The sequence below is a fragment of the Cebus imitator genome, unplaced genomic scaffold (genome assembly GCF_001604975.1).
Source record: "Cebus imitator isolate Cc_AM_T3 unplaced genomic scaffold, Cebus_imitator-1.0 Scaffold521, whole genome shotgun sequence".
Lineage (NCBI taxonomy): Eukaryota > Metazoa > Chordata > Mammalia > Primates > Cebidae > Cebus > Cebus imitator.
Genome location: NW_016107836.1, coordinates 990,863 through 1,002,307, shown reverse-complemented (window position 1 = coordinate 1,002,307; position 11,445 = coordinate 990,863). Strand labels below are relative to the sequence as shown.

The 11,445-nt window shown below is 38.8% G+C and overlaps 2 protein-coding genes across 2 annotated transcripts in view; both read right to left on the bottom strand.

The window, feature by feature from the left end:
• Window positions 1–4,418: 4,418 nt before the first annotated feature.
• DEPDC7 (DEP domain containing 7) overlaps window positions 4,419–11,445 on the bottom strand; it is a 19,450-nt gene continuing 12,423 nt past the window's right edge. The window contains exons 3-9 of the mRNA XM_017514280.2: window positions 9,925–10,052; window positions 8,581–8,770; window positions 6,384–6,595; window positions 5,492–5,634; window positions 5,186–5,311; window positions 5,011–5,089; window positions 4,419–4,729 (exon numbers count right to left, since the gene is read on the bottom strand). Coding sequence (XP_017369769.1) covers window positions 4,536–4,729; window positions 5,011–5,089; window positions 5,186–5,311; window positions 5,492–5,634; window positions 6,384–6,595; window positions 8,581–8,770; window positions 9,925–10,052 — 1,072 coding nt within the window. The 3' untranslated portion in view covers window positions 4,419–4,535. The remainder of the gene's footprint in view (window positions 4,730–5,010; window positions 5,090–5,185; window positions 5,312–5,491; window positions 5,635–6,383; window positions 6,596–8,580; window positions 8,771–9,924; window positions 10,053–11,445) is intronic.
• LOC108293058 (40S ribosomal protein S26-like) overlaps window positions 10,761–11,445 on the bottom strand; it is a 1,696-nt gene continuing 1,011 nt past the window's right edge. The window contains exon 2 of the mRNA XM_037733384.1: window positions 10,761–11,180. Within this exon, the coding sequence (XP_037589312.1) occupies window positions 10,825–11,180 (356 nt within the window). The 3' untranslated portion in view covers window positions 10,761–10,824. The remainder of the gene's footprint in view (window positions 11,181–11,445) is intronic.

Here is an 11,445-nt window from a genome sequence, read left to right as displayed (position 1 = left end):
TTTTTTTTTTTTTTTTTTTTTTTGAGGTGGTGTCTCACTCTTTCACCAGGCTGGAGTGAAGTGACTCAATCTTGGCTTACTGCAACCTCCATCCCCCGGGTTCAAGCAGTTCTCCTGCCTCTGCCTCCTGAGTAGCTGGAATTACAGGCCCATGCCACCATGCCCAGCTAATTTTTGTATTTTTAGTAGAGACAGAGTTTCACCATGTTGGCCAGGCTGGTGTTGAACTTCCTTAGGTGGTCTGCCCGCCTCGGCCTCCCAAAGTGCTGGGATTACAGGTGTGAGCCACCGTGCCTGGCAGGCCAAAATGATTTGTGCAAGGTTAGTCTCATTAACCTCTAAGGAGGCTGCCCTTGGATCAGGTGCTCAACTTTGGTCTACTCTGCTAGGATGATGGCAAGACTCACAGTTAAATAGGCATCAGGTGTCTATGTGGGGATGGGTCCCCAAGAAGTCATCATGGGTGAATGAGAGCATACAGCAAAAGATAATCAACATTTCTAGTGACTGAGGAGGGTTGCCCGAGGCTTTCAAAGTAGCACTGGACCTGTAGTTTAAAACCTTGACAATGGTTGCAATAAACATGATCAGTTTTTCCTTTTATTCTATTCTGCTTATAAGGCCTAAGGTAAGCTGGTTTTACTAGTATATTTTCCATGAAATTATCATTTTACTAGAATGTTCCTTCTCAACGTGCATGAATGTAACTAAGCAGTTCTCCCTTCCCCTAAAGGTTAGTTTTGGTTGTGAAATAAATATGCTATTCAATTATGTGCAAAATGAAGGTTGCAAATCAGATAGCACACAGTTGCTCTGCCCACCAAGTTGATCTTACCACAGTTCCAGTAGCTTGTTTCTGAAAGCTTCCTCTCACATTTAAATCATAAACTTACCTTCTCTTTCACCTCACTGTAAAGAGAACTGCCTTGCCCCCCGCCCCTTTTTTTGGTGGGGGGTGCAATTGCACCCTCTCGGCTCACTGCAAACTCCACCCTCAGGTTCAAGTGATTCTCATGCCTCAGCCTCCAGAATAGCTGAGATTACAGGCACCCACCACCATGCCTAGCTAATTTTTGTATTTTTAATAAAGTTGGAGTTTCACCATGTTGGCCGGGCTGGTCTCGAACTCCTGACCTTAGATGATCCACCCGCCTTGGTCTCCCAAAGTGCTGGCATTACAGGCATGACCGCTATGCCTGGCCCTTTCCATCTTACCTATGCAAAAAAACTGAGTTATTCCCTGAGTTATTAGAACTGGTATCATAGGTACTTTATAGATATTAGTCCTCAAACTTTGCCCATTTAGACTAGCCACTATCAGTTATCCCTAAGGGGAAACAAACATTACTGACATGCTAGTATATTGGTGTGTCATTTACGTTTTCCCCACCTCTCATTAAAAGTCAAAGGCCAGGCACAGTGGCTCATGCCTGTAATCCCAACACTTTGGGAGGCCGAGGCGGGTGGATCACTTGAGGTTGGGAGTTCAAGACCAGCCTGGCCAACATGGTGAAATCCCGTCTCTACTAAAAATATAAAAATTAGCTGGGCATGGTAGTGGGCTCTTCTAATCCCAGCTACTAGGGAAATAAAGGCAGGAGAATCACTCGAACCCGGGAGACGGAGGTTGCAGTGAGCAGAGATCACATCACTGCACTCCAACCTGGGTGATGAGAGACTCCATCTCAAAAAAAAAAAAAAGTTAAAATAGACAAAATTGAGTATTTAATCTTTTGACTTTATTGTAAGATGGACAATTTCAAACTATGACCCTTGAACAACGTAGGGGTTATGGGCACCAATCCCTCTGCACAATCTAAAATCTACATATAACTTTTGACTCCCCCAAAACTTATCAGCCTACTCTTGGCCAGAAGCCTTACCAATATGTCAGTTAACACACATTTTGTATGTTACATTATATAGCGTGTTTTTTTTTTTGTTTGTTTGTTTTTTGGGTTTTTGAGACAGGGTCTCACTGTCACCTAGGCTGAAGTGCAGTGGCGTAATCATGGTTCAGTGCAGTCTCAACCTTCCAGACTCAAATGGTTCCTTTCACCTCAGCCTCCCTGGTAGCTATACCACAGGTGCATGCTACCATGCATGGCTAATTTCTTTTTTTGGGGTGGGGTGTTAAGAGACAGGATCTCTCTACAGTGCCCAGGCTGGTCTCAAGCAATCCTCTCACCTTCCCAAAGTGCTGGGATTATAGTCATGAGCCACCGTGTCTTTTCTAAATACTGTATTCCTACCATAAAGTAAGCTAGAGAAAAGAAAATGTTAAGAAAATCATAAGGAGCCTGCAAGGTGGCTCACACCTGTAATCCCAGCACTTTGGGAGGCCGAGGCAGGGTGGATCATGAAGTCAGGAGGTGGAGACCATCCTGGCTAACACGGTGAAACCTCATCTCTAAAAAAATACAAAGAATTATCTGGGTGTGGTGGCATGCACCTGTATTCCCAGCTACTTGGGAGGCTGAGGCAGGATAATTGCTTGAACCCAGGAGGAGGTTTTAGTGAGCCGAGATCATGCCACTGCACTCCAGCTTGCCGACAACAGCGAGACTCCCGTCTCAAAAAAAAAAAAAAAAAAAAATCACAAGGAAGAGAATATATACTATTCAAAGTGAAAGTGGATCATTCTAAAAGTTTTCATCTTTGTCATCTTCACAATGAATAGGTAGAGGAGGAGGAAGGACTGGTCTTGCTATCTCAGTTATCACAGAGGTGGAGGAGGTGGAAGGGAATGCAGGAGAGGCAGGCACACTTTGTGTAACTTTTATTACACTTACACAAATCTAAGTGGACCTGCACAGTTCAAACTTGTGGTGTTCAAAGGTCACCTGTATATCTTAGCAGTGCACTTATTCCAAATAATCATTAACTTGGTTAAAAAAGGTATTAAAAACTTTAATGCCCAATTTACAAGAACTACAGGATAAAAAGAAACATGATAAAGGACAGCCCAGACCTGTAATTGGAAAAATTCAGACTGAGGAAAACTCAAGAACAACTGACCAAGTATATTCAACAACGGAGACACACACACAGAGAGACAGACAAAAAGACAGAGGGGAAGGGTAGAAGGAGAAAGGAGAACTTAGACTTTTTTTTTTTTTTTTTTTCTGAGAGAAGTCTCTTGTCCCCCAGGCTGGAGTACAATGGCTTAATTTTGGCTCACTATAACCTCTGCCTCCCAGGTGCAAGCAATTCTCCTGCCTCACCCTCCCGTGTAGCTGCCACCACACCCACCTAATTTTTGTATTTTTAGTAGAGATGGGATTTCACCATGTTGGCCAGGCTGGTCTTGAATGCCTGACCTCAGGTGATCCGCCCAACTTTGCCTCACAAAGCGGAGGGATTACCTGTGTGAGCCACCACGACCCAGCCAGATTTTTAGAGACTTAAACACATTAACCAATTGCAATTTATTATTTGGATGTCCATTTGAATAAAATCATTTGAGATCATCATATTTCAACACTAACTAGAGACCTGATATTTAGGAATTGTAGGTTTATGTGAATGACAATGGTGTTGTGGTTTAACATCCTTTTGGTCATACACACTGACATTTTGTTTTTGTTTTTGTTTTTTTTTGAGACGGAGTTTCACTCTTGTTACCCAGGCTGGAGTGCAATGGCGCGATCTCGGCTCACCGCAACCTCCGCCTCCTGGGTTCAGGCAATTCTCCTGCCTCAGCCTCCTGAGTAGCTGGGATTACAGGCATGCGCCACCATGCCCAGCTAATTTTTTGTATTTTTAGTAGAGACGGGGTTTTGTATCTTTAGTAGAGACCATGTTGACCAGGATGGTCTCGATCTCTTGACCTCGTGATCCACCCGCCTCGGCCTCCCACAGTGCTGGGATTACAGGCTTAAGCCACTGCGCCCGGCCCCATACTGACATTTTATATAAGAAATGATATCTGAAATTTGCTGGGGTGAGGAAATGAGTGAAGGTATAGATTAAACAAGATTGGCCATGAGTTGGCAGTTGTCAATATTAGTTAATGGGTACAAGGAAGAGTTCATTATTCTATTCTCCCCACTTTTATGTATGTTTGAAATTTTCCACAATAAGACTAAAAAAATGTTGAAGTTTTCAGAAGCATTAGGAGTCTGATATCTGATTTGTCTACAACTTAAGGTAATTAGCAAATTCTTTTTATCACAGCCTAAGCTTCTATCTTGCATCTTTAAGGAGTACCTTTCAAAACACAAACACCACTCCTATTAACATGTAATTATCATTTTTACTGTTGAATACTTTCTTAAACACTGCAATGTCATATCATCTAAATTCCTATTATGTTCTATAAAGTATTGCCCACAGTAATTATAAATTAACTCACCTAAAGTAAGTACTTAAAAGTGATATACCACATGACTAATACTCAGTTGCTGACACACAAAGTCATAAAAAAAAATTTTATTAAGTAGAATTTAGAGCTTCCAAGCTTACAAGTGTGATTGGATATTTAGGATACATAATTTATTCTTAAAATACACAAGTTATATACAGACATTAAAAACTTAGTTTCCAAAATACTCAATAAAGATATCTGGGTGACACTTATAGAATTGACCTAGTAATTTTTTCTTCTCTTTGGCAGAAAGCTTTGAATCCTCATCAATAGTTTTTAGTAAATTCAACAGTTCATCTTTGGTTGTCTTCTGTGTATTGCTAAAATAGTCACGTTGATCAATTCTCTGGCAATAAATATATCCTTAAAGTTTAAAAGTAAAAAAAGTTAATGACTCAGTTCCTCAGAAAAATCAAGCAATATTCTTGTCTTTATGTTTTTCTTCCCCATTTTGTAATATGCACTGAAAATGGTAAGCACTGCTGACTTTCTAACCCTGGTTAAGTTGCTTAGTCTGAATAACTCTGAGGAGAAAGTTTTAAATTTGGTTGAAATTAAAGTCCAACTACTTATAGCAAAACATTTTCAAAAAACACCTGAAATTTGTCTTTGGAAGATCATGAAAATATTATTTCTCAGATTACCTGCATCTCTATTTGGATCTCTTCCGTTCTGTATGGCCATAAGCTTAACACTTACAATTTTATGTAGAGTTCCAGGAATCTTAAGAAAAAGAAGGGACATGGGACATTACTCAAATGCATTTTAATCTAATGATCTATTACATAAAGCTCAATTTAACTTCTTACACAATTTTACCTTAAAAACATCTTTTTGATGATCCATTAAAAAGAGTACCAGAAGATCTGTTTTGCCTTTGGATAAATTTTTATTGTCAACAATAGCTTTCGAGAATATCCTTTTCACAACCATTCGGTTGTCACTCTATAAAAACAAAGATATCCAATAGTATATATTTAAGAGACAAGTTTAGTGTAAAAGGGAATATTAAATATTAATAGCTATTACCCATTTCAGCATACTTGATGCTGAAGATGGAATAATCTAATAATTTATAAGTATTAAGGATATTAAATACAACTAACATTTAAACAAAAGACTTACTTCTTTTTGTAATTTAAACTCAGAAGGATGTGCTGCAACAGCCATGAAATATAGTAGTCTTCTAAATTCTTCTCTATTTTGGAAATCCAAAAGCTTTAGAAGGAGCTGAGTAGCTTCTAAAGCTATTTCCGTCTTCCCATTCACTTTAGCCAAAAGAAAAAACTGCTTTTAATTGACTAAATATGACTATATTAAAGGGAACAAAACTCAAGTTACAGTTTGAGCTAAAAAGTGCACTTATTCAAAATTATTTCCAAAAGCAAAAGCAAGACTAGGAATTAACAATGAATGGTCGATACCATAAAGGCAGCTTGTTCTCAAATTGGCAACTAACACCCTAAGTCCCTGTCATATAATATCTTCAGGCATTAAATCTAACTCTTAGCTCTGTGGATAAATTCCCATTCTGTTTTTCACTAATTCAGTACATTTTGGGGTATACCATGTATACAATACTCATGTATCCAACTCTACTTAAGAAAAATAGGAGGAATTTTCTGAAACCTCCAATTCGTTTCCAACAAATTATGCGGCTCATTGGTAAAGAGACAAAGTAGAGAGTCTGCCATTTTAAAGAGATGAAGGGGGAGTAGTGGTGGTGCTGGTAACTCTTCTAAAGAAGAGAATTGCTGCTTTATGCTTCATCTTCCGGTATGAGAGAGAGCAGCATTATGCCCCTGGGTAATCAGAAGTTTCTGCATAACTTCAGAGGTTGTTAAAGCCTCTTTCCAAATGAGCCCTAGAAGTTTTTGAACAAACATACTTTCCATGAATTAATCCAGATCCACTCCCAGCTTGTAGTAGTACTATTTTGATTCAGTTTGAGAACAACTAACTTTTTTCTTGTTTCCTCCAAAAGGTAAATGCTAGTATCTAATTAGATCTTACTTACCTAAGAGTTCTGCAATTCCATTATGAACGTCATATAAATGATTCAACAGAGGTTTCCTACTACTGTAGTATCTGCCAATGGCATCAAACAGAAGTTCTTTCACTAAGTCTGTTCGGTCTGGTTGCTCAGGAAAGCTTCTGCTTATTTCTACCACCATCTGGTCTGGAAGGTATTCCAAACAGTCAATTGCTGCAGAGAGCCACTCATCTTCCCTATAGGGAAGGGAGGAAGATTATATAAAAAGCAAAGAATAACAAGTATACACAAATACACACTACTTATTTCAAGCTTGCCATCAGGATAAATTTCTACATGCTTAAGAGATGTATTTTTTTTTTTTTTAATGTATAGGTAGATCATGTATCACATTTAAAAAAATTCAGCTAAATGTTTTATTTTTTCATTTTTCATGAAAACAAACTCTCCACCACAATATAGAGGTGAAAAAGTGCATACAAATTCAGACTCTACTCTTGCTCTTCACATTTGCAATGGAGAAGAAACTCCAAGTTACTTGCTCAGGCCTTAGGCAGGGCTAGATCCCAGATCTAAGTGCTAGGCCAGTATTTCTCCAACACAGCGTTGCTTACTTCAGAGCTCTGTGTATGATCTATTAGCTCTCCCTTTAGCTAAGACAGAATAGAGGAAGGTAACATTTCAAAATAATTATATATCAGGCCTGGCATGATGGCTCATGCCTGTAATCCCAGCACTTTAGGAGGCCAAGGCAGGTGGATCACCTGAGGACAGGAGTTCGAGACCAGCCTGGCCAACATGGTGAAATCCCGTCTCTACTAAAAATGCAAAAATTAGCTCGGCGTGGTGGTGTGCCCCTGTAATCCAAACTACTTGGGAGGCTGAGGTGGGAGAATTGCTTGAACCTGAGAGGCGGAGGCTGCACTCTAGCCTAGGCAATAGAATGAGACCCTGTCTCAAAAAAGAAACCAACAAAATAATTAAATATTATAATCTACAGTAAAATCCTGCTGGGTAACTTCAGAAACATGTTACATTTCAAGAAATAAAGTGGCAAACTTTTAATATTCGGTTTGTTTATATCTATCTTGTCTGTCTCTCTATTGCCATGGACTCAGGACAACTAATTCAGCCAGGTGAGATATCTCAGGCAGGTCATTTTATAAGGCTTTAAAAGCTGCCTTTTGATAGTCAACTGTTTATAGTATTAACAGTTCTTTGGAACATGAACTAGTGAAGTATTGAAAATGTAAGTTGTATTTCTTTCAAACATTTTCATCCCCTTAACTAGACTGGAACACTATCTGCTAAGGCAAAAATAATAAAAAATTAGGCTCGAAAAACCTGAGAACTTACTTTAACTTTTAATAATTTTTATAGAAGAGCCTCAAAGTTATGAGTAATACAGAACTCTTCCTTAAGGAAAAAAATCTTAATTCCTTTAGCACCTAAAGTTAAGCCTTCAAACCTTAGACTTTATTTTCAAGAGAGTAGTAACTGGAAGTAAGAGTTAACTTTCATTGTATTTTTTTTTTTTTATGACGTCTCACTGTGTCACCCAGGCTACAGTGCAATGACATGATCTCAGCTCACTGCAACCTTTGCCTCCGAGTTCAAGTGATTCTCCTGCCTCAGCCTCCCAAGTAACTGGGATTACGTGCCACCACACCTGGCTAATTTTGGTATTTTTAGTAGAGATGGGGTTTTACCATGTTGGCCAGGCTAGCCTTGAACTCCTGACCTTAGTTGATTGGCCCACCTTGGCTTCCCAAAGTGCTGGGATTACAGGTGTGGGCCACCGCACCTGGCCTCATTGCATTTAATACAGCTAGTTAATGAAATACATATGTAACAGGCATTCTAGATATGTAGTCAAAGGATCTCAAGAATCTGTCAAATCTGTTTCTATTCTTCCAGGTCCCTTTGAGGAATCTTAAGAGACCAGACTGCTCTACATTTTAACAAAGATAAGAAGCTAAAGCACAATCACTGTCTTCACTTAATGTGGAACTTACATGTGAAACAAAAATGAATATGAAAAATGAAACAAATCTTTTTCTAATTTTGACTAATGTAATTTTGTTCTTCACATTCTCAAATACTGATAATATCAACTAACAATGCATATCTGATCCTATAAAAAACAGAACAGATTATCTTAAAATCATTATCTCAATCCATGTACAAACACACTCAAATTATTATATGTATTTCCACATACTGAGAGTCACTATAAGCCTTGAGAATCCCTCGATCCAGATAGTTACTGCTGTTGACCACGTCGGACTGCCTCTTAGGTTGAGGAACTTTAGGTACAACCTCTTGCTGTTTGAGTAAGGAGTCAAGAAGTGGAAGGTCTACAAGTTGTAGTAGACGCCCAATTGTTTCTTCTTGCCATACTTCATTAATAACTACACAGGCAAAATTACAAGGTGAAAAGTAACAATTAATAGTTACTATATACTCACCACAATATTTTTCTTTTTTTTTTTTTTTTTTTTGAGACGGAGTTTTGCTCTTGTTACCCAGGCTGGAGTGCAATGTCGCGATCTCGGCTCACCGCAACCTCCGTCTCCTGGGTTCAAGAAATTCTCCTGCCTCAGCCTCCCGAGTAGCTGGGACTACAGGCGTGCACCACCATGCCCAGCTAATTTTTGTATTTTTTTTTAGTAGAGGCGGGGTTTCACCATGTTGACCAGATGGTCTCGATCTCTTGACCTCGTGATCCACCTGCCTCGGCCTCCCAAAGTGCTGGGATTACAAGCGTGAGCCACCACGCCCGGCCACCACAATATTTTTCTAAGCAGGTCTAAGCTAGTAAATTTGTGGCCAAAAAGAAAGAAAAAGTCAACCTTATGAAGTGCTTTCTTATAACAAAGTAAAACAATCCAAGATTTGTTTAGAGTGTAGGAGAAAAGACTTTGGACAACAGGAATTCTTTTCATTCTTTGTACTGTAAAAAGCAATCTGTCAGAGATAAGAGATCAAGTCATATAACATGTTAATAAGGACTTTGGAAGAAAGAATGATTCATTCAAGCTAAAAACTTGTTTGAAACCATTGGCTGCAGATTATTCCACTCAGGGTTTCCACAACTGGAATGGGGGAAAGAGGGTGGAAATCAAAGTCATTAAACTATATTCTACTGCCACAGACACGGAAGAACCAAAGAATTCTGTTAATGTTTTAATGTAATTTTCAAATTTTATTTGACCTAATAAAATCTTAGTAAAAGAAATAACTTGTGAAAAATTTCATGTTTAAGAAAGGAAAAAAAAAAAAGAAATATCTGAGAGCATATTTTCAATACAAATCTGCATGCAAAACATCTCAGATCTGAACCTTTGCCAGCTGATTGGACAAAAGTCAGTGTTCAAGAGTTGTAACACTGATCTATTTGTTAAAGATAAAAGACTTCTGTTAAAATTGAACATAAACAGCTTTAATACAGAGTGTACTCTTTCTCTGTACTTTGAATATTTAAATCCTAATAAAGGTTAAGATTTTAAAATTTTAAATAACTTTGAAGTTAGTCTTCTACTTCTTTGTTTCATCTTTAACTTACCTTGTGGAGATAAAGTTGCAAAGACATTTACATGAGGGGAGCTGGCAGGCTTTAAACTCAGATTTTCCCATAGGTCCTCTAAACTGGCTGATTTGATATCGGATGACTTAAATAATGCATCTGCATACCTAAAATGAATTCATTTCAGAAATGAACATTTACTAAGCCCACAGAAATATTTTAGTATTTGAGAGCTGAGTTTCTGCAGAGTTATGCATTTCAGAGCAAAAACACAACAAATGCAAATTCTAAGAGTGGAATAAATTATGAAAACACCCACCTTCTTACTCAAGCATAAACCTATTTTGTTTTCCTTTAAACATTTTCTTAGATTTAAGTAATTCAATGACTAAAATCTTAGTCACCAGTTTAAAAATGTGATCAAACATAAGCGAACTTCATTATTTGTACTGGTTTTATCAGTTATCTCTTTCTGGGGCATTCTTTGGTGGACAATGCTTACAGTTTTCTAAATACAGATCTATAGCCCTTTACCTGCTATTCTGAAACTTAAAAAGCTTTGAAAATCAAGTTTATTTAGAGCTCATATTGTGACAAAACCTGTCCCGAGACTGTCAGCTTTCATTTATCCTGGTTAGTATATTCTCTTGTTTATCACAAATATCATTATGCTTGATTACCAGATGCTGTCCCAGATGCCTGTAGGGGTGTTGAACCATATATATGCACAAGGTAACTTTTCTAAATGCTCCAAAGTTCCAAATTCCTAAATGCATCTTGTCCTAAGGATTTCATTTAAAGTATGCAGACCTGCATCTGAAAATGTGACCTGTGACTACCTTATCCTCATGTTTCCTTTCTTTTTTTTTTTTCCCCAAGTACAGTTTCCATTTTGTTTTTCTCCAGAGAATAGTTATCTTCAATCTTTTACTCAGCTCCTTACATGGGTTTTGGTGGGGGTCGTGGGACAGCACCCGCAGGTCTAAATAGAGGTGGGGGTGTTCGGTCCTTGCAGGCTTCACGAGATCGATTCCTGACTACTTTGCTGTGAGTTACACAACTCACACAGTAATGTAGCTTCACATAGAGCTTGGGAAGTACATAGGCATCAAAGATGCTTGCTTCAGAAATATCCCTGACTGCTGCAGCCTCCGCTATGTTTCGAATGACGAATTTCTTAATGGCCTTGTCCTTGGGCACGCATCGGGCACAGTTCGTGCAGCAAATAGGCTGAACATGGCCACAGCCCTTTTTGGCACGACCACTGTTCCTTCTTTTCTTTGTTATTTTGGAAGCTCGCAGCAGAGAAAGCCCTCATGTTTCCTTTCTACACATAGAGGTACATTTTATCATGTTTTAGGTTGGGTTAAAAATATGTAAAAATGGGGTTGGGCGCAGTGGCTCATGCCTATAATCCCAGCACTTTGGGAGGCCGGGGCGGGGGGATCACCTGAGGTTGGGAGTTCAAGACCAGCCTGACGAACATGGAGAAACCCTGTCTCTATTAAAAATTCAAAATTAGCCAGGCGTGGTGGTGCATGCCTGTAATCCCAGCTACTC